This window comes from Fukomys damarensis, unplaced genomic scaffold, assembly GCF_012274545.1.
Source record: "Fukomys damarensis isolate Sample0158 unplaced genomic scaffold, DMR_v1.0_HiC HiC_scaffold_16, whole genome shotgun sequence".
Taxonomy (NCBI): domain Eukaryota; kingdom Metazoa; phylum Chordata; class Mammalia; order Rodentia; family Bathyergidae; genus Fukomys; species Fukomys damarensis.
The window spans coordinates 13,570,453-13,591,986 of record NW_022900928.1 but is presented as its reverse complement, the minus strand read 5'-3'; the positions used below and the strand labels follow the sequence as shown (position 1 = coordinate 13,591,986).

The 21,534-nt window shown below is 34.5% G+C and overlaps 1 protein-coding gene across 3 annotated transcripts in view; it reads right to left on the bottom strand.

The window, feature by feature from the left end:
• The window catches only part of Sox6 (SRY-box transcription factor 6), a 557,563-nt gene that overhangs the window by 406,076 nt on the left and 129,953 nt on the right, over nt 1–21,534 (bottom strand). Inside the window, exon 1 of one of the 3 annotated variants that reach the window (XM_010615182.2) lies at nt 4,557–4,636. The exons of the other annotated variants lie outside the window; for them this stretch is intronic. Coding sequence (XP_010613484.1) covers nt 4,557–4,612 — 56 coding nt within the window. The 5' untranslated portion in view covers nt 4,613–4,636. Of the gene's footprint in view, nt 1–4,556; nt 4,637–21,534 lie in introns of those variants that run through there. 3 annotated transcript variants of the gene reach the window in all.

Below are 21,534 nucleotides of genomic sequence, written 5' to 3'. Positions count from 1 at the left end.
CCCCTCCTCCTCCTCCTCTTCCTTATTCTAATTTGTCATTAATTTGTTCCTCTCCTTCTGACTTTCTCTCTCTTTCTTATTCTAATTCATAGTAAACTTGCCTTGGGCCACTTTTTTTCTGAGCTCAATCACTCTATCAGCAGTGTTTCTTCTTTAACCCCTTTGGATTTCACTGCCTAGTTTTGGTCCCTTATCAAAAACTTCTCTAAGAAACAATCTGATAGCTCTACTTTACATCAGGATATATGGGATGTAATAAAGAAAATGGACTTTGGCATTAGATACACCTTGATTCTAGTTCACTATCTCATTCATTCATTCAGCAACTATTTACTGAGCATCTACCATGTGCTACATATTGTTTTTGTTCCTAAAGATAAAGTTTCTTGATTTTGGGCTTTCCAGCTTTCAGAACTGTGAGAAAAAAATTCTGTTGTTTATGAGCTATTCAGAATATAGCATATTGTTTTAGCAGCCCAGAAAGACTAAGACACCTCCTAACTAGTCTCTTCACTGCGGTCTATACTCAACAAAACAGGTAGCAAAACCCTTTTAGAATAGAAGTCAGATCATGTCACCTTTCTGCTGCGAAACCATCTTCTTCAGATTTCCTCAGGATACAAACCAAAGTTCTTACGAGAGTTAAATCACGCATGTCTTCAACATTCACATCTCGCAGCTACACTGGCTCATTACTACTATTCCTTATAACCATCAAGTTCATTCCCCTACAAACTCACTCATTCTTCCTAGAACGGTCTTCTCTTAGGCATCTGCATGATTCACTTCTTCACTTCTCTTCCTGGCCTTAATGCAAATGTCATCCATCTGTGAGGTCTGACTGTGTTTTATCCAATAAAATTGCAACTCCCTATGTGTCAGCACTCCTTACCTTTTTTACCCTGTTTGATGTTTCTTCATAGCACTCATCATCTTCAAACAGGCTATAATTTACTTGCTTTTTTTTTTTTATATTTTAACATTTTCCTCAACCATTACCACTAAAATATAAACTCAATGAAAGCAGGGATTTTGTCTTATTCACTGCCTCACACTATCTCCAACGGTTCCTGGCATAGAGTAGACCCTATATCTAATACGATGCTTTCACATAAAACAAGTCGAACAGATGTCCAAAATAAACAATTTATACAGTTGGAAAAAAATTTCAAGTTTCGGTCATTTCATATTACAGAGATAAAATCCCAAAGCCCTTTGGAAATTTAAATTCAAACTATAGTTAAGAAAAATTGTAAGGCTTTAAAAATCAAATACTCATATTTATAAGCTAGGCCAAAAAAAAAACCCAAGAAGAGTAAAATAGAACATATTATAAAAAATTAATGTACCTTTTTAATAATATGAAGCATTAAATTTAGCCTCCTAGTGTTTTAGCTTTCCCATTATGGCTCACATTCTATGTGCAGTATTCATTATGGGTAACTTTCCCAATTTCTTACTTTCTATTGGATTATAAAAGGCATGATTGTCATTAGGACATTTTCACTATTGAAAAATGCTAATGGTCCAACAGCCTGTTAGACATTACCAAGTTTCCCATTATTTTGGTAGTCACTAAGTTCTCCATGGCAAGTAAGGTGTGGGATCAGAAAAAGAAGGAAAAACAAAATCACATCGTATTTAGAAACTAGGATATGAGGTTATTTGGGGACTTATACTTTCTGTGTACCCAAGCAGCATGCATTTCAGAGTGGTGGGTCACCTGCTTCACTTCCCACCCCTCCACTCCTACTAACTCAAAAATATATTTAACTTTACTAGTGAAGATAAACAATCATAGTTCATTTGTACCATTTCTTTTATGACAAATTTCTGGGCTCTGCCCAGTAACACAAGAACAACAGAAAGGCATCGGCACCATTTTAATAGCTCTCTAAGGGAGTTGAGAACACCAATGTTTAATTGAAAGGTATATTCCAAGTTAAAATAGTCAAAACAGAGTCATAGAATGGTCTCTCAAAGCCAAAGGATTCAGCAACAATTGCGTAAGATACTGAAACCATGTGCAAATTAGCTATTCACGTACTATGACCCTTAACAGATTGGTTGTTGTTGCTGGTGGTGATGGTGACAGATGGGTGCAGAGGAATGAAACACAGCCCTTGTGAGCGTAGACTTATATCTTCAGCTTAGAAGAGATTTAAATTTAAAATAGATGAATAAAAAGGTTAGCTTTCAATATCTGATTTTAGATGTATTCAGTGAATAAAAAACTCAATCAGAAATCCAGTTTTGTTTTATTTTATACTTTAATTTTTATTAATTATTTTATTAAATTATTTTTTTATTTTCTAAGCAACTTGTTTCAATAAAGATTCCTAGTCAACTACAGATTCCAGTTCAACAGAGTGGGATAGGGCATTGATAATCTGCATTTTTAGGGCTAAGGATTTAGCTCAGTGGCCTGCCTTGCTAGCACAAGGTCCTGAGTTTGATCCCCAGTACCAGGAAAATAAATCTGCATTTTTAATAAGTACTCCAAACCAGTTAGTTGTCCAGTTAGCTTATGCAGCTGGTGACATTCAAATCATACCTGGAGAAATGCTGATCAAGAAAGCCTTACAATAGTAATTTTCTAGTAATTCTTAACAAACTACTCTTCTGCCATGAGTCCCAGAATTCAGTACATTTCTTTTTATACCCACAAATCAAATATTAAAACCACTTATTTAATAGGCATATTTCTAGGATCGGCTATATATTAGCAACCTTCTATTATAAGTCTTAGAAGGTACATGATTTCTGCTTCAGGATTAGAAAATGACAAAGGGCTGGGGATGTAATTTAGTGGTACAGTGCTTGCCTAGCATAAACACACACACACACACACACACACTCACAAGACCTATAAAAATTTATTTTTCACCTATAGAAACCCTGAGCTCGGTTGAACTGCCAAATCTACATAAATCAAAACTTTTAAACTGGGCATGGTGGCACATGCCTATAATCCTGGCACTCAGGAGACTGAAACAGGAGGATCGCCACATGTTCAAGGCCAGCCTGGGCTATGTAGTGAGTTTGGGGCCAGCCTGAACTATAAAGACTCTGTCTCAAAAAACCTAAAAAATAAAAAATAAAACAGTAACCAAAAAAAAAAAAACACTTTTAGACTACTCATACTAATTTCACTTGAAATGACTAAGAAAGCTGATATTTTGTGCTTTTCCACCCTTAAAACATTAACAATAGTAAATAACGGGTTTTTTTTCTTTAATGCAATTCATTCATTCATCATTTTTCCATTCTCTCCACTCTTTTGAAGAAAAAAGCCTTTCAAATGAAGAGTAAACACTGATGATATTAACTGAAGGATAAAATACAACATTTATATCACATAAAATCATGACTGTATTCTACCCCCCATCACTATTTCCTCATCATCCTCCTCAGACCTGTCTTCTGTCATCTAGCTTCTGGCCTCAGCAACAAATCTGCATTCTTCCAAAAATTTGCAGCAGTATTTGACACCGGTGTATTCAATCAACAGTGACTGATGTTGTTCACTCTCTTCTTGTTGATATCATCTCCTACTTTGATTCACATGACATAAAAACTTTGCTATTTATTTTTATTCAGTTACTTTTTATTGTTCTTTCACTGCTTCTCTCACCTTTTTTGTTCACTATTCTCTCAAAACTTCAAATCGCAATCTTGGGGTCTCTATATACCTCTATCTCTCTCTCTCTCCCCTTCCCTGCCTATTGAGGGATATCAACTTATTAGATATTTTAAACTATCATTCTTTCGCAGATAACTCCCACAGCTATATCTCTATTCAGTCATATTTTCACTCAGTATAATTCTGTGGTTAAGAACATAGGAGGTCTACCTAGAATGTACCAATAAATTCACTTTAAAATTTAAAAAAAAAAAAGGAACATAGGAGGGCAAATCTAATGTTAAGTACCAGCTCTAACACCTACTAAAGCTGCAATCTGAAGCAAGTGCTATTGTTTGGATCTTAAAGGTCCCCAAAGGTCCATGTGTCAAAAGCTTAGTGTCCATCTTGGCACTACGGAGAGGCTGTGGAAATTTTAAGAGATGGGGCCTGTGGGAGGTGTTCTAGTCACTGGGGACCCCAAATCTCCCAAAGGCGATTATGGGACCCCAGTCCTTTCCCTTTCATGTCTTTCTTTCATATCTCAGTCATTAGGTGAGTGACATTTTGCTCAAATATGTGTTCCCCTCCATGTGCTTGAAAAATAAGTGAATTTGATTTATGAAGTAAGCATACTGATGGTATGGATGAGTTTAACAAGGAGATATGAATGAAGAATAATAGGCCTTTTGGAAATACATAATTTTTCTGTGTATACATGTTTTGTATATATACATATATAAAAACTATAATTTATCTATGTTAAATAAAATTTAGCATATGTATAAGTTTCTTTTAGAGAAGTAAAGAATGCATAGAAATAAATTTATCAAATCTAACTAGAAATTATACAATTTTTAAGAGGTGACATGATCAAAAACCGAGCCTAAGTAATATTTTAAAAGAAAAAAATTCAAAATTAGTAGATCTTTACCTCTTTTCATTTATTTTGCTGGATACACTGATTGAAGCATCCTGAGATGGAAGCATATAAAAATGTTTGCAGTTTCTTTCCTAAAAAGAGAATGGAACTAGGTATATGCAAAATTGCACATATGAGCAGCTTATTTTAACTTGGTCAACAACTTCTTACGAATCCTTCATTTTGAATAATATTAGAAATGCAGTAAACCCTATATTGTTTCCTAGATACCATATAAATGGTATATCGGGCTCTGGAAAGGGTCTAATCTGCTGAGAGCAGGATCTGGTCTAGCCCCCACCTCTACTCTTTGGTATTAATCACTACAAAGAAAAAAGGGGAAGGGGAATAAAGGAAAAGAAGGGCCAAATAGGTAATAGATTTTCCTTCCTTTCCTGGGGCAGAAAGAGAAGTCCATAGTCAGCAAATCTTCAGCAACTCAAAATCTCTATGGGTATAAGAAGGGATGTACTTGCTCCCTCTTTGCTTGCCAATACCATCTTCCATCTCCTACCCTTACAAAGCCACAGAAGTAATCTTAGAATAACCTTGCCTGAACTAGAACAGTAAAAGGGGGCGTGTACTTGAATGGGAAGAAGAATATTGTTTTTTACCCAGTTTCTCAGCAAAAGAATCCCACTTTTTCCATGTCTTGTAGAAAGGAAAGTTTAGAGAATGTAAATCTGACAGTTGCCCACAGTAGATTGATGGGGAGAATAACATTAGGTATCCGGCAGTTGAATGGTCATCAGAAAAATATGGGCAGTATTAAAACTGTTTATCAGAATAATTATGCTACCATTCCAATTTCTATTTAAGTTAAAACTTAAAGGAATGTAATATGGAGATATAAAAACAGATAAACAGAAAGCCTTGATTACAGACACTCCAAACATGAATCAACTTCTTTTATTTAAGCTTAATTGTATTTCTACTTTCTATTTTAAGTAGAATCTCATGCATTCATTTTTCTTGTTAATTATAACAATAAATGGTCATGTATAGTGGCATTTATCAACTTCTCACTAAAACAAAGAAATTGTATTAGAACTGACACAAAAGATTGACTTGATTACTGAAATGTATACAATAGCCAGTTTTATAATAAAGATCAGAGATAAAGCAAATTCTTTTTGTAATCCATGTAAAGAATATCACATACACCTTCCATTTGATATTAATGAATAGTAAGTCACACGTGGCCAATAGCTTCAAAAGTGGCTTCAATCCTTTATCTCCCAAGGCATAGCTACTTCATTCCTGGAAGAGTTCAGATTGTGAGATTCCTGGTCTGTAAATTTAATTCACAAATTGCTTATGGTATCATTCCGCATGTAAAAAAATGTATTTCCACAACTGAAATCTACACCAGGACAGCAGTATATAGTTGTCTCTTCACATCAAGATTGTCCCAATAATATCTACACTATGTAATTTCAGCTAAAGCTGCTAACTGTAGACTATAATTAAGTTTAATATTCAAGACCTTGCTACACCTCTCTATAAAGTGTAAACACAATTTGGCATACAACTGGTATTTCTAAAGTGCCTGGATTCCTTTCATTCACTGAGCTGAACTACCCACTGCATGTTTTAAGTTCCATACATAGGCACCAAGTACTGAAGGAAATAGGAAACGTTATGCTAACGTGACTATAGTATTGATGAATAAAAAAACATAACCCCAAGGCTAAGCTGCCAAATAAGTAGTGAATTAATTTCTGTAAAGTACTCCAATATTACAAAGGTGTGTTGAAAGGTGTCTGCTCATGTTTCAAATTAAACGCACTGCTGGTCAGCATTAGCACCTCAGCTTTGAACACCAGCCATTTGCCTATAACACTTCAGGGGCTAGGAAAAACGGATTTGCCGTTCACACTGGAATAATTAGAACATGTCAGGAAGAATTAATTTCCTCATTTTTCAAAAGGATACACAGAAATTACCATGTTATTATATGACAGGGTCCCTTGGAGAATTATATTAAATTTAATTTCTAGCGCAGCCCACACAACAAATTAAAGTCATAAATAAGATGGAAAGAAGCGGGACGCAGAGCATATGTTTATGGCAATGAGTGAAGCCAAGGGACCAGAAACAACTATCTTCATTTCATTTTATTTAAATCAGCCAGACACTGTGTATCTGAATGACAGCACTTGTTAATGGCGCTGAGATTATAGGCTCCTTAATTTTAGAAAACAGAAGCAGTCAGTCAGTGTCTAAAATAGTACATTTCCTACAATGCAAAAATTAGTATAAATTTACTTCCTTTTCAAGTCCATTTCTTTTTGCCCTGCAGCAAGTTTAACAAAGATAAACTTATTTTTAATAATACTGTTTCTCTTTTTGTCTTCTCTTTGGGCAATTTTCTTGGGTCAAGAAAAATGAAGAAGTAAAACAGAAGAGTCACCAGAACAAGTAAAATTTGCAAACATGATGTCTGTCCAGAATATAAGCAACCCGCTCCATCCTGTAAATACATCTGTCCATTCAGAGCTGAGAGGAATTTCTCAAAAGGAACACTGACTTTTTATATTAAATTTAAAAATTTTTTTCATACTGCTTATCAACTTGGAGTGAAGCTGAAAAAAAAATATTGTTCAGCCACCCTAAAAGCAACTGATGTCTAAACTATTGATTAAGCCCAAATATGTGTGTGGAACAAAAGGGAATCTAGAGCCTCCTTTTAATGAAGCCACATTTAGAGAACTTCAGCTGTCCTCTCTGCCTAATTAAAAACCTCTCCTTAGAATCATCTTTCCTTTCACCTTAGGCATGGGCACTCAGGAAAGGATACGCACTTACAGCCACTTCATCTACTCTGAAGTTAGCCCAACCCCAGCATAAAAATATTAATGAAATGTTATATATGTATTATAAAATATTGATAACATTGATTTGCTCCCTTCTCCTTGTACAATGTATACTTCATTATTATTTAAGTTTTGGGTAAAATAACCAGACTGGAAGCAAGTTTACATGACACTTATGTACTATAAAGATATAAGGTGTCCAACAGAAATTGTTACCGTTGCTTGAAGTCAGCTCCCTGGGCAACCATTAGGCTGGCATTTTAGCCCCACTCTGCAACCCAAAAACTTGAATTAGCAGTTTATATTGTTTATATTAAACTATTTATATTGTGTTATTACCCATAATTATATTGTCTTTTAATGTGACCTATGCTCAATGCATAGCAAATGCAAAAAAATGAAATTGAGTGATACAGAACTTTAAAATTACTAAAGTAAAAGCACAGAAAAGACTGCCACAAAAGAGAAACAAGTTTCACTAACGTTTTTATCCTTTTAGAATAGATGTAACCTCCACATATTCACCTACAGATTCTAAATCATAAATGTTGAAATTACTTCCAGCTCTAGAAACATGCTGGTATTTTACCATGCTTAATAACTGAAGACATCCTTAAGGTGAAAAAGAGTTTGTACACTTTAAGAAATGACTGTCATGAAACTGAGCACTCCCCTGGGGGCAACAAACTTTAAATAATTTGTGAATCAATTAACTGGCGACTCTCTTCATAACACAGATTTCACACTCCTAGGTCACTGCATTATCAGCCTGATACGAATCATAACATTTTGGAGAAAAGTTCATAATTGAAATCATTAATTAATTTAACAGGACTTTTAGTTATGCATTGCATTAAACAGCTGTAAAGGAGCAGAGATTAATTAGTTGTTTCTCTGACAATTTTCACTGCTGGTATTACTTGGTGGAAAACTTTTTGACTTATAAAGCATATCATGTTTCTATCATCTAGTAGTGATCTATTCAAGCAATTTCAAGTTGAAAGAACTATATAATTTTACTAAAATGAAGTTGGGAGACTCAGGTATTTCTCTGGAAGAAAACAAAATTATAAATAACAAATATTGTAAGGCCTGACCTTCTCCTTACATAAAAATGAAACCTCCATCTGGAATAAAGCCTTTAAGAGTATATATCATAAATAGCTCACAGAAACAAAAACCTCGAAGTTACAGCCAAGTAACACTTTCCTGAAGCTATCAAGACAATATACACTCACATACTTTGCATATTCATCTTTTTCTCTTAAAAATAGGAATAAAAACTTTAACCATAAGGATTTTTAAATCCAGTGTCTTTACAAGTTCTCTCTAGCAAATTAAATGGCTAGCAATGTATAGGGAAGTTCAAAAAACTCAAAGAGGATTATTTTAAGGAAAAGCAATCAACAGTTTTTGTGATACATTATTCTAAATTCCTTTCCAACTACGTCACACTCTGCACAGTTTCATCATTTAAAAACTTTAATATTTCATTTGCTTTAGTAGAGTTGCTTAAAAATGTATCTCATGGAGATGTAATAAGCCAGATAATTACCCAGAAAAATATACATCTTGCTGAATATTATTTTAGAATTTTGAAAATTATAGTGTGAAATAGAAAATGGCTAAAGGGGAAGTGGAAAGAGGAGGGGAAAGGAAATAAGGGAAAAGAAAAAAATGGAAACAAAGTATTTGTAAATAGGGAAGGGTGAAGTAGGTGAAGGGAGAGCAGGGGTATGGGGGAAAAATAAGAACCAAGACATACCATGTAAAGGTACAAGATCCCAATGATAAATGTAACTGCATTGTTTGCTTTAAATGTACCAATAAACTTAATAAACTGGGAGAAAAAGAATTTTAAAAATCAAGGTCCTTTTGATATCAAAAGATCCATTTCCCAGGAATTAAATTAAGTGACCATGCTAAAAATAGTTTGTGTTGGTGTTTCTGCCGAGACTCCCTTTCCTACTTGGGCAGAAAAATAAATCTCTGTCTCTTCTAAGATGGCATCTTATAATGTAATACCAATTACAATATTATTTACCTCTTTAAATGCATTATTTCAAAAAATTCACTGTGGAAGTAGAAATGGCTCTTGTCCTACCATTCACTTTTCTGACATTTTTATCTTATTTCTCATGTCAGCCCATGATTATGGTAAGAATAAGTTGGCATTCTCTTACAGTGTTTCCCTTCATAATTAGAATATATGGCAATTCTTCTCTTTTAATTGCATTGTTTATTGACAACAGTTTCTTTATCTGAATCTATTACTTCATGGAGCTCTTGTAATAATTAAATAAGATAATATATGTAGGCACTCAATAAATGTTAGTTCCTTTACCTCTCTATCACCTGAAAATATATACAACCCAGAAAATATGTTCTAAAGTAAGTTGCTATTATTAAATTATTCTGATATTGTATGCACAACTGCTTTTCACTCTGCCTAGATTTCACAAAACTAATAAGAGATGTAAAATAGTGAGAAGTAGTATGTGTATCTTGGTTAGAGGAAGCTGGATAAAACAGCAGTGAAATTAAGAGTGGTAAAGACATTTCGTTCAGCTTTTATCTTTCTGAAAAAAATCTGGTGAGGAAGAGTAGGGAAGGAGTCTACCTGGACTTAGAAGAGCAGGAAACATGCTCACTTTCAGCCAATTCTAGTGACCAAGAAGGCTGATCACGGCTGTATCATATATGAAATCCAAAGTCATAGAACAAAGAAAGTTAACATCTATGCAGTAATCATACTTATAATTTTGTCATATTTACTCTATCATAAAAATTATTTGTCACCTTATTAATTACTAGAATCTATGGTGCTATATGGAAATGATATTTTTATAGCACTACATGATTCTAAGGCAAGGAAGAATTCTGAGTCATGAGTAGATTCCAAACCAGGAGTGATGGCACACACCTATAATACCAGCACTCAGGAGGCTGAGGCAGGAGGATCACTATGAGTACAAGGCTAGCCTGAGCTACAAAGCAAGACCCTGCTTCAACAACAACACCCCAAAAAAAGAGTAGAATCCGTATGTTTAAATGTATAGGCTTAGATTCTACCTAAAGATTTATATTAAAATATATAAACAAGGTAACACCAGAGTGCCATTAGACTCATTACTTTAGATTCAATAAATCAAGGACACTAAATTATATAATCTGCCAACTCTGTAAGTCAACTACTAATGATTACTATTCTTCATTTCCCATCTTATCTGAATATATATTTGCTTTACTTCTTGTACTGTAGCTCTACTTAATGACACACTCCAAATTGCCCCATGATTTGTGTATTTGTCCAGCTTGGTTGCAGCCATGTGTCTGTGGGTGTTTTCACTTCATTATTCATAAATCAAGTCTGTCTATTCACAGAACTACTGGGGAGCTTCATCAGCATGTTCCAATCCTTGCCTGTTACTGACCATGTTCTTTCTGCACTCTCTCACTACTAAAAATACTTTTTTTACCTTCTTCTGGTCCTCAAAGCACATTTTTGTAATAGTGCCCTTAATTCAAGTTCATTCTATTCTACCTTGTCTGAGCTCCCTCCAGGAAGTTTCTTTTACAGTTTCAACATTGAGTTTCATGAGGTTTAATCTAGTACACCTGCCTGCTCTCAACTCTCCTCTGTAGTAGACACAAGAACTACATATTGAGAAAGTCCATCTCCTTACATAAAAATGTGCTTAAGAAGGTTTATGCATAGTTACTGTGTCAGAACCGTCTGGATCAATGCTAATTTTGATGAGAAACCTTTGCTTTTCTCTCTAATGGTCATATAATAACTATAGATGAATTTACTCAAGGGAAGATACAAAGGTGAAAGCAGTACTTCAACACTTTCCAGAAATAAAATGATATTTCTAAAACTATATTTGGGAGACAGAACAAAGAAACGCATGTAAGAAAACAGAAGGGACGTTATTTTTCCAGATAATCCCTTTAAGGACCAAAAGGTCCCTCTGCATCTTGCTTAAAAGACATGAGAATTATTTGTTAATAAGAAGACAAGGATTATAAATGAGATAGCAAAGATTGCATGTGTGAATGCAAAAACTAAAGATGGTACAGAAGAGATGACAAACTGGAGGGAAGAGTGGGAGAGAAGAGGAGGGGAAGACAGAGGAAAAAAAAGAAGAGATACAAAGAGGTGAAGGGAAAAAGAAGAAAGAGACAGAAGCTGTCTACTGATAAATCTGGAAATGTGGCAGAGGCTGAGAAGAGGAAAAAATAAGTTCTAAAAGCCAACTGCACCTATTATTTTCTTTTCAAAATGCAATCTCTTTTACAGAGAAGCACTGGAAAATGATGTAAATCTATTACTTTCACAAATACAGTATTCATTTGACTTCATTAGTTTCATCCATCCAATAGCCCTAAATCCTGGTTGAGAATTTTGGTGGTCACATTTCTGCAGACGCAAAATACTCTCAAACAATTTCTCCAATGTATTATACACATAAACAAGTTTTTCTTCAAAACCAGGAAAGATGGTCATTTTTTCCTGTTTTCCCTTCAAAAAACAGTTATTATAGAAATTGAAAGGAAAATTCTACTCTTCACTCATGTTTGAGTTCCTATGACTTTCTAAAATATCCTAGCCTGTAGAATGTCACGCTCTGTATACCTATTTCATTTTTCCAGAAAAATAAGACTTTTATAATATAATTATGTAAGATTTAAATAGAGGACTCAGTGTCTCTATCCTTAGCTGCAGAGGAATCTTTTTTGTTTTTATTCCTTCTTTCTTTTATTTTGTTGAAAGGAAATTATCAAGAAGTTACAATTCATAATATTACACAACAATCACCACTACAAATGATTTTTTTTGTGATACATTTCACAAAAACACTTGGTATTTTTAAATTCAAATTTTAAAATTATTAGGATTGAAGGAAGCAGCAATACCATTGATTTTTTTAAAAACTCTGAATTTGCATTTTGCTCTACATTTGTTTTCTTTTTTTAGCAACCTTTGGGATAGGTAATATACAACTTTGATCCTGATATAAAAATGGGCACAATAAAAAATGGGCACAACAGTTTCTACCTCGCGGGGTAATTAGAGGTTTAACTGAAAAATATTTTTCTTTTCCTTCTTTCTTTCTCATTTATTATATATTATAACTATGTGTAACAAAACAGACAAAATAAAACAATACATGCTATTAATAGATTATTTGCTCCTAGTGGAGAATAAAATTTATCTTCCTAATGATTTTATCAAAATAGGCAATAAAATTAATATCCTGTAAAGGAGGCTTAGTTCCTGGAATACAGTAGTAGACCAAAGAACACGAAGTGTGAAGTTTTTAAGAAAAGCAAAAAAAGGAAGAAAACTGCTTATTCTAATGCAGTGCTTTTCAAATTATGGATTGAATGTGTAATAAAAATCAATTTTCTGAATTAATTAGCATTTTATTTAAAAAGAAAAAATAAGGAAAAAATGGAAAGTGAGGGAAGAGGAAAAAAGAAAAATACATTGCATGTATTAAGAATAGATGTTGTTTACTTCAGCAATACATGCATACCAATGTTTATGCACAATTCATAATAGCTAAATGCTGGAAGCAGCCTTTATATCCCATCAACAGATGACTGGATAGAGAAATATAATGGAATACTACTAAGTTCTAAAGAATGACAAATTAGACATATTTGTAGGCAAATGGAAGCATCTGGAAGATATAATATTGAATGAAATAAGCCAGACACACAAGCTTAAATACCATATGGTATCTCTCATTTGAGTAAGACAAAGTACAAATACAATGATAAAGAATGGACAGAGGGAATAAAGAGATGGATTTCTTTCTAGGGATGTAGAAGAAAGGAACAAGGGCAAAGGGTGAGGAGAAGAAAAAAGAGAAATAAGTAGAATAAAGATATAGAGTATTCAGGAACCTAATAACCTTATTTAACATTATTTGCCATAACGTGAACTAATATTAATAATATAAACAATGAAAAATAGGATAGGGGAACTAGATGAAAAGGGAATGAGGGGAGGGAAAAATGAAAGGGATTAGAAAGAAGAAAAGCAAAAAAGATCTAGTTTGTACTTGTAACCACTCCACAAGATGACTGTAAATGCATAAACTGCAATTGTGCACTAATAAAATTTTTAAAGAACAAATATTGTTAATAAAAATTGTATTCAGTGATATATCATACTAAGCATATAAATTTATTTCTTACTTTGAGTTATAGTCAGAAAAGTTTATAACACTCTCCTGAACAACCATGGGTCACAGAGGAAATTAAAGAAGAAATTAGACAGTTTTTACAAATAAATAATAATGCCAATGCAACATACAGGAATCTATGGGACACAACGAAAGCAGTTCTACAAGGGAAACTTATAACAGTCAATGCCCACACCAGGAAAACAGAGCAAGTGAAAATAAGCAACCTTTGAAGGGAGGGCAGGGACAAGAGGAAAAAATGAGAACCAAGACTTGTCATGTAGAGGTACAAGATCCCAACAATGAATGTAACTACTGCATCGCTAAAATGTACCAATAAACTCAATTAAAGCTGAAAAAAAAAGAAAATAAACAACCTAATGGTGAATCTTAACCTTTTAGAAAAAGAAGAGCAAGACAAAACCAAAGCTCTTACAAGCGAGGAAATGATAAAGATCAGAGTAAAAATCAATGCAATAGAGAAGAACAAAACAATAAAAAAAAAACTCATTGATTCAAAGAGTTGGTTTCTCAAAGAATAAATAAAATCGATAAACCCTTAGCCAAACTTATCATATTCTCTAAACATCCCAATTACAATCAGTGAAATTGAAAATGTAATTAAAAATTTACCAACAAAGAAAAGCCCAGATCCTAATGACTTCACTACTGAATTCTACATGACATTTAGAGAAGAACTACTGCCACTCCTCTTTAAACTTTTCAATTAAATTGAAATGGAAGCAATACTTCCAAATTCATTCCTGGAAGCAAGTGTTATTTTGATTCCGAAATTACAATCAGTGAAATTGAAAATGTAATTAAAAATTTACCAACAAAGAAAAGCCCAGATCCTAATGACTTCACTACTGAATTCTACATGACATTTAGAGAAGAACTACTGCCACTCCTCTTTAAACTTTTCAATTAAATTGAAATGGAAGCAATACTTCCAAATTCATTCCTGGAAGCAAGTGTTATTTTGATTCCGAAACCAGGGAAAGGTCCAACCAAAAAAAAAGAGAACTATAGCCCAATCTCCCTAATGAACATAGATGCAAAATTCCAAAACAAGATACTGGCAAACAGAATACAGAGGTCACCAAAAAAGATAATACACCCTGACCAAGTCAGATTTATTCCAGGGATGCAAGCATGGTTCAATATACATATATCAATAAATGAAATACAAAAAGAATATGATCATCTCATTAGTTACAGAAAAAGCATTCAACAAAATTCAACACTCATTCATGATAAAAAAAAAACTCTGCAGAAAATTGGAATAGATGGTCTTTATCTCAACTTCATAAAGGCTATCTATGAAAAACCAACAGCCAACATCATATTAATGGTCAAGAGTGCTGAGGAGTGAGCCCAGTGGTTCTGCCACCTGCCTCGCAAGTGCAAGGTGCCAAGTTCAATTCCAGGTACAAAAAAAAGGGTCAAAAACTGAAAACTTTCACACTAAAATCAGGAACAAGACAAGGATATCCACTACCACCATTCCAGTTCAATACAGTTTTGGAAACACTAGCCACAGCAATTAGACAAGAAAAAGAAATAAAAGCAATAAACATAGGAAAGGAAGAAGTTAAACTGTCATTACTTACTGACAAAATGATACTCTACATACAAGACCCAAAAACTCCGCCAAAAGACTTCTAGACTTAATTGACAAATTCAGTAAAGTAGCTGTATTCAAGGTCAAAACTAAAACATTAATGGCCTTCTTGCACACACACACACACACACACACAAAACCAGAATCATTGAGAGAGAAATTAGGGAAACAATTCCTTTCACAATAACATCCAAAAAACTGAAATATCTGGGAATCAATCTATCAAAGGAAGCAAAAGACCTCTACATTGAGAACTACAACACTCTGAAAAAAGAGATTGAAGAGGATATAAGAAAATGGAAAGACATCCCTGTTCCTGTGTAGGAAGAACCAATATAGTGAAAATGGACATACTACCAAAACTGCTATACAGATTCAATGCAATCCTGATAGGAATCGCAACAGTTTATTTCACAGAACCAGAGAAAACAATCCCAAAATTCATTTGGAACCATAAGAGACCTAGAATAGCAAAAGCCATTCTAGGCAACAGAGACACGGCAGGGGGTGTCATAATCCCCAACTTGAAATTATCCTACAAAACCACTGTGATAAAAACAGCACAGTACTGGGAAAGAAACAGACCCAAGCATCAGTGGAATAAATTAGAAGATGCAGTAACAACTCCAGACATACTCAGCTGCCTCATCTTTGACAAAGGAGCCTACCATCCTCACTGGAGGAAAGATAGCTTCTTTAATAAATGCTGTTGGAAAAACTGGATTTCAACTTGCCAAACATTAAAATTAGACCACCTATCTTTCACCACGCACTAAGCCAAAATCCAAGTGGATTAGATTTCTAAATATTAAAACAGAACTCTCTTGTTGAGAGATAAGCTAGGTAGAACTCTTAGGACACTGGCATAAGAAAAGACTTTATGAACAAATTCTCAGTAGCACAAGAACTAGCACAAAGTATCAACAACTGGGATCTCATCTTTTTAAAACACTTCTGCACTGCAGGAGAAACCAGCAAAAGAGCTAAGAGACAACCTACAATGTGGGGAAAAAATTTTTACCAGCTGTTCCTCAGACAAAGGTCTATTATCTACAATATATGAAGAACTCAAAAAAATCAGACCCCCAATACAAAGACCTGATTCAAAAGTGGGCATCTGAAATGAACAGACATTTCTTAGACAAAGAAGTTAGAGCACCAAATAAATATAGGAAAAAATGTTCCACATCACTGGTCTTTGGAGAGATGCATGTGAAAACAACACTGAGATTCCACCTCACCCCAGAAAGAATGGATGTCCTCAAGAAATCAACCAATAACAAAGGCTGGCATGGTTGTGGGGAGCCAGGAACCCTTTTTCATTGTTGGTAGGAGTGCAGACTGTGGAAATCAATATGGAGACACTTTAAACAACTAGGATTAGAAGTCCCATTTGACTCAGCTATCCTTCTGCTGGGGATCTTTCCAAAATAATTAAAAGAATCATACCACAATAATGATATGTTCGCCCATGTTTATAGCAGCACAGTTCATAATGGCTAAAACTTAGAAACAGCCCAAGTGCCCATCAACAGGAGACAGGATAAAGAAGGTGTATTTTGATTTTTCTTTATAAAATGGAGTACTACTCAACCATAAAGAATGAGGAACAAAGGCCAAGTGGGAAGGTTAGGGGAAAGGAAATAAGGTAAAGGAAAAAAAATAAGAAAATGAAAAAATGGAAATAAAGTATTTATAAATAGGTAAGGAAGGAGGGGGTGAAGGGAAGACAGGGATAAGGGGAAAATATGAGAACCAAGACCTGTCATGTAAAGGTACAAGATCCCAATGATGAATGTAACTATACTGTATACCTAAAATGCATCAATAAACTCAATGAGAAAATAAAAAGAATGAGAAACTAGAGACATTTATATCTAAAGGGATGCACATTGAGGCAATTCTCTTAAGTGAAATAAATAGGACACACGTGTAAATACTGAATACTTTCTCTGGTGTGAAAAACTAAAAATGCAAACAAAGATCAAGATGTATAATTATGTTGTGTAATAGGAAGTAAAGGTCTAAGGGTGCAGGAGAAATGGGAGAGGTAGAGTAAAGCTAAGGATATGAGAAAAGGAAAAAAATGGAAACAAAGTCTTTGTTAATAGGGAAGGATGGAGTGGGTGAAGGGAGGCAGGGGAAGAGGGAAAAAATAAGAACCAAGATACCTCATGTAAAGGTACGAGATCCCAATGATGAATGTAACTGTATTGTATATCTAAAATGTACCAATAAAAATATTTTTTAAAAAGAAAAGTTTGCAAGTCCCCTGATTTAATGAAAAATAGAGCATCTGAACCTATGAGTTTCCATGTAATGGAGAAACAGCCAACAGCATTTATTCAAGCCTCTCTAATTATGTAAGCTGGCAATAGAAGCTGTCTAGCACCCTGCGGCCAGATATTATTTAGAAGATTGTAAGACAGAAGTAGCTACCTGTTAGTTTTCTTTCTAGGGAAAGAAAGACTACATGGCTTCCTAATAATTTTTCTAACTATAGAATTATGAAGCAAGCAATTATTTAAAGTGAAAAGTTAGTATGGTTAGAAGAATCTAACGTCATTTTTGACATCTATGAATCCAGGTATTTGTATGTAAGAGGTCAAGTAAATGACTCTTCTAAAAATCTGATAGATCTGTAGAAGGACAGCAAGCCAGTGTGGTGATGCACAGCTCTAAATACAGAACTCCAGAGGCTGAGGCAGGAGGATTGCCATGAGATCCAGGCTAGCCTGGACTACGTAGTAGGTTCAAGACCAGCTTGAACTACATAGCAAGACTATGCCTCAAACTCTTTGCCCCCCCAAAAAAGGGACAGCAAAGTGCCAGCCAGTAACTTAACTTTGATTGAAGAAAATCATGTCCCTCTCTTCTTATTAATTCATTAATTTTATTGGTATACTTTAGGTATACAGTATGATGACATTCATCATTGGAAATTTGTACCTTTACATGATACATCTTGGTTCTTATTTTTCCCCATTTCCCCTTCACTTCCTTGAACCCCTCTGCTTCTCACTATTTACAAAGACTTTGTTTCCATTTTTTCCTCTTCCTGTATTCGGTATATGAGGGGAGTGTTAAGACAGTATACAAGAAGAAGGTTCATGTAAGTGGGTGTGTTCACTTCAGTCTTATTTTAACCAAAACAGTGTTTTGGTCAGCTGCCAGCCAAAGAGAACAGAGGCAGGAAGAGAGTCAATCAAGCTGCATTAAGTAACCCAGTCATTCCACAGAAATCTATAAGGCTCTTGTTCCCTGGCAGTACAGCTGGCAACAGCACAGCAGTTAATTTGAGGGGTTTTCTATAGGGTGCTTATGAGTTTGATTTCACTGTTGGCTCCTTGCCGCTCCAACCTATGCACTGGATAGCTCTGTGCATAACCCAACTATGTGCTCAGATGATGAAAAAACAGATTTTTTTATTTGATAGGCATGAAGTCAGCTGAGTTTTCAGCTTGTCAAATGTTTCTACTTTTCTTTTTTAAATGTTTCTGTTTAAGAAAAGTACAAGGTTAGAATTGCCAAGCACTTTCCTCTACACTTCAAGCAATGTATTTCCTCAGGAAACTAAATTCTCTGTTTTCTTCAGAACTCATTAAACTGTTTTCCCCAAACTGTTAGTTTAAATCTTAAAGTCTTTCCCCTTTTTTCTCCCCACTGTTCTCATTCTTTTTTTCATATTTTCTCCCTTTGGAGATTATATATTATATTGCAATTTGCCAGATTTGAGGTGAAAAAAACGAATATTCAAAATTCTTGAGGTTTAAATGGTGTTTTAAATGTGATCAAGTGATTTTTCTATTATCTACTTTTACTTTTAAGTGGTTTTCTTCATATACTTTTACAAAATATAATGTAGTTGAGCCACAGTGAACTGCTGGTTCTCATTTGTGCTATCATATTTTTAGGAATATTTACTTTTGGAGAATATATGAGACCTAATATATATTCCAAATCTGTTCTGGTACTAGAAACTTAAATATTCTCACAAGTGCTACTACTAAAAAGCCAAGAGTCAAAAGGGAGGTGGAGTGATGGAGTTAGAAGAAGAGATACAGTGAAAGCACTTGGAATGTAGTGAGTGAGTACAAGCCATCCTTTGGCTCCTCAGTGTACAGAATGCTCCATCTTCCTATCAACAGATATGGGAACACACTTATATGTAAATAGACATTTGTCGGTACCATGACCACCAGGGTCACTCATTCCCTCCTACTAAGGCCAAGATACCCAGTATCTTTCTGCAGCCAGAGACATCAAGAAGTCTTCCTCACCTCCCAAATTACATCTCAAAGGGTTTTGCTTTCATTGCATTGTTAGAGTGGAGGTAAGAAAAATCAGATCCCTCAATTAAAAAAAAAATTATCAGAAGAATGTTATTAAAATTAGAATTCAATATGAAATTAAATATTTAACTGTAGACACCAACTTGACTGCTATAAATAATATTATTCAGACATATTATGGAATTAATGGGTTTCAGCAATTTTCCCAGGGAATCAAATCATCAACTATAACATGGTTTCTATGAGATATTTATTTCAAACAACCTTCTAGAACTTTACCTATTACTAAGTTGGAAACTGTCTACAAATACACTCTTGGGCAAAACAGAGAAATCTTTTTGTGATATAAAGAAATACTTTTTAAAATCCCAGGTAACTATTAACTTTGAAGTGGGTCATATGCTTTACAAAGAAATACAATTTTTAAAAAGTAACAAGAATTCAATGTGAAAGTTATAAATTACTTCATCATTTACCAGATATGAAGTCTGAGATTTTCAAATACAATACTTGGAAGTATTCATGAATAACTGATTATTAATGGCTATAGCATATTGCTGATAATATTGGCAAAAGTAAAAACATATGCCAATAGTATGTATTGTAGATAATGGGAAAAATATACTGGACATTTTCTTCTAAATATAAGTAACTCAGATATCGCCTTTAAAACACAGATCCAAGTTTCTAAATCAAGGGTACTAAGAAAGATTCTATAATTTCAAGTCAATCCATTCTCATGAAAATTCCAGAGAAATAACTAATATAGACCAACCCAGTGTCCTGCTTGCTACATGAATTCATAAAACAGCCACCTTCGCAGATCTTTATACTCTATCATCAGAACTTTCCATAAAGTCACCAAATGCACTGTATTTATAAAATGCCTAAATAATGGTTTGACAAAAGTAAATTTTAAATGATAAAGAAAAACTAGATTGCTATAGAAAAGCCAATAAATGTGCACAGACAAAGCTAGGATCCAAAACAAAAATGGATGAACATAAATTACAAAGGTCTTTGTAGGAAAGGACACATAGAATTAGTGAAAATTGGAACAGAATTCCACTTGTTTAAGAAACTGCTGTGAGGGCTCGATTTTAGGCCTTCTCCTCAGATAAAATAAACCAGAACTGAATATGTGATGGTTCCGCCATTTTAAATACAAAGGGCTGAAACTTAGGAAGTCAGTTTTCCAGTGCCTGGAACTGACTGCACCATGGCATTCTCATTCATCTGATGAGCCTAAAGAGCCACAACAGTTGAAGACTCTGATGTTCACTCAGGACTTCCAAATATCTTCCCCAAGAATGTATGAGCTAGCAGACACCACATTACACGTCCCTCACTCCTTCTTTAGATGTACCAGATCTGCCATCGGTAATCCCGTTCTTCACCATCATGGCGCTCTTCAGCCATAGACGTTATGCATCGGGGAGAGGGGATCCCTGCTGTCTCTGTCAGTGCAGCTAGGCACAAAATCTCCACTCATTCAGTTTCACCCACTGCAATGGTTCATCAGTTTGATATTTTTTATCTTGATCAATTGTAAAGTTTCAATTGAAAAAGTGATATGTCCTTGTTTGTAACTGAGCAAAGGTATGTCGATGTGAAAGTGTTCTGGGTATAGGTGGATAAAGAGGATGTGTATCTCTACATAAGTACATACTCAAATACCTAAAAGTCTATAAGCTGCATGGAATTGAGTTTACATTCTCCCCTTGCAGTATGTTATACAGGCTAAAAGCTACAGTTCACATGGGCTACAGTTAACATACGACATTTTGTAAAGAAAATCATTATCTTTGTGTAGAAGGACCCATTAGGAGAACAGGACAGGCCTCTCATACATCATTTTGGGTGGAAGACGGCTACAGTGTTCTTTCTTTGCACCTATAACAGCAAGTTAGAAAATAACTCCATTTGGAAATATTATCATAACTTTTCTAGGGAAAGGGAAGTTACAGAAGCTTGAGGTTTCATATCAAAAAAAATGAATAGGGTCAGTGGTATAATTCAATAGCAGAGAGCCCTGAGTTCAATCCCCAGTACCTCAAAAAA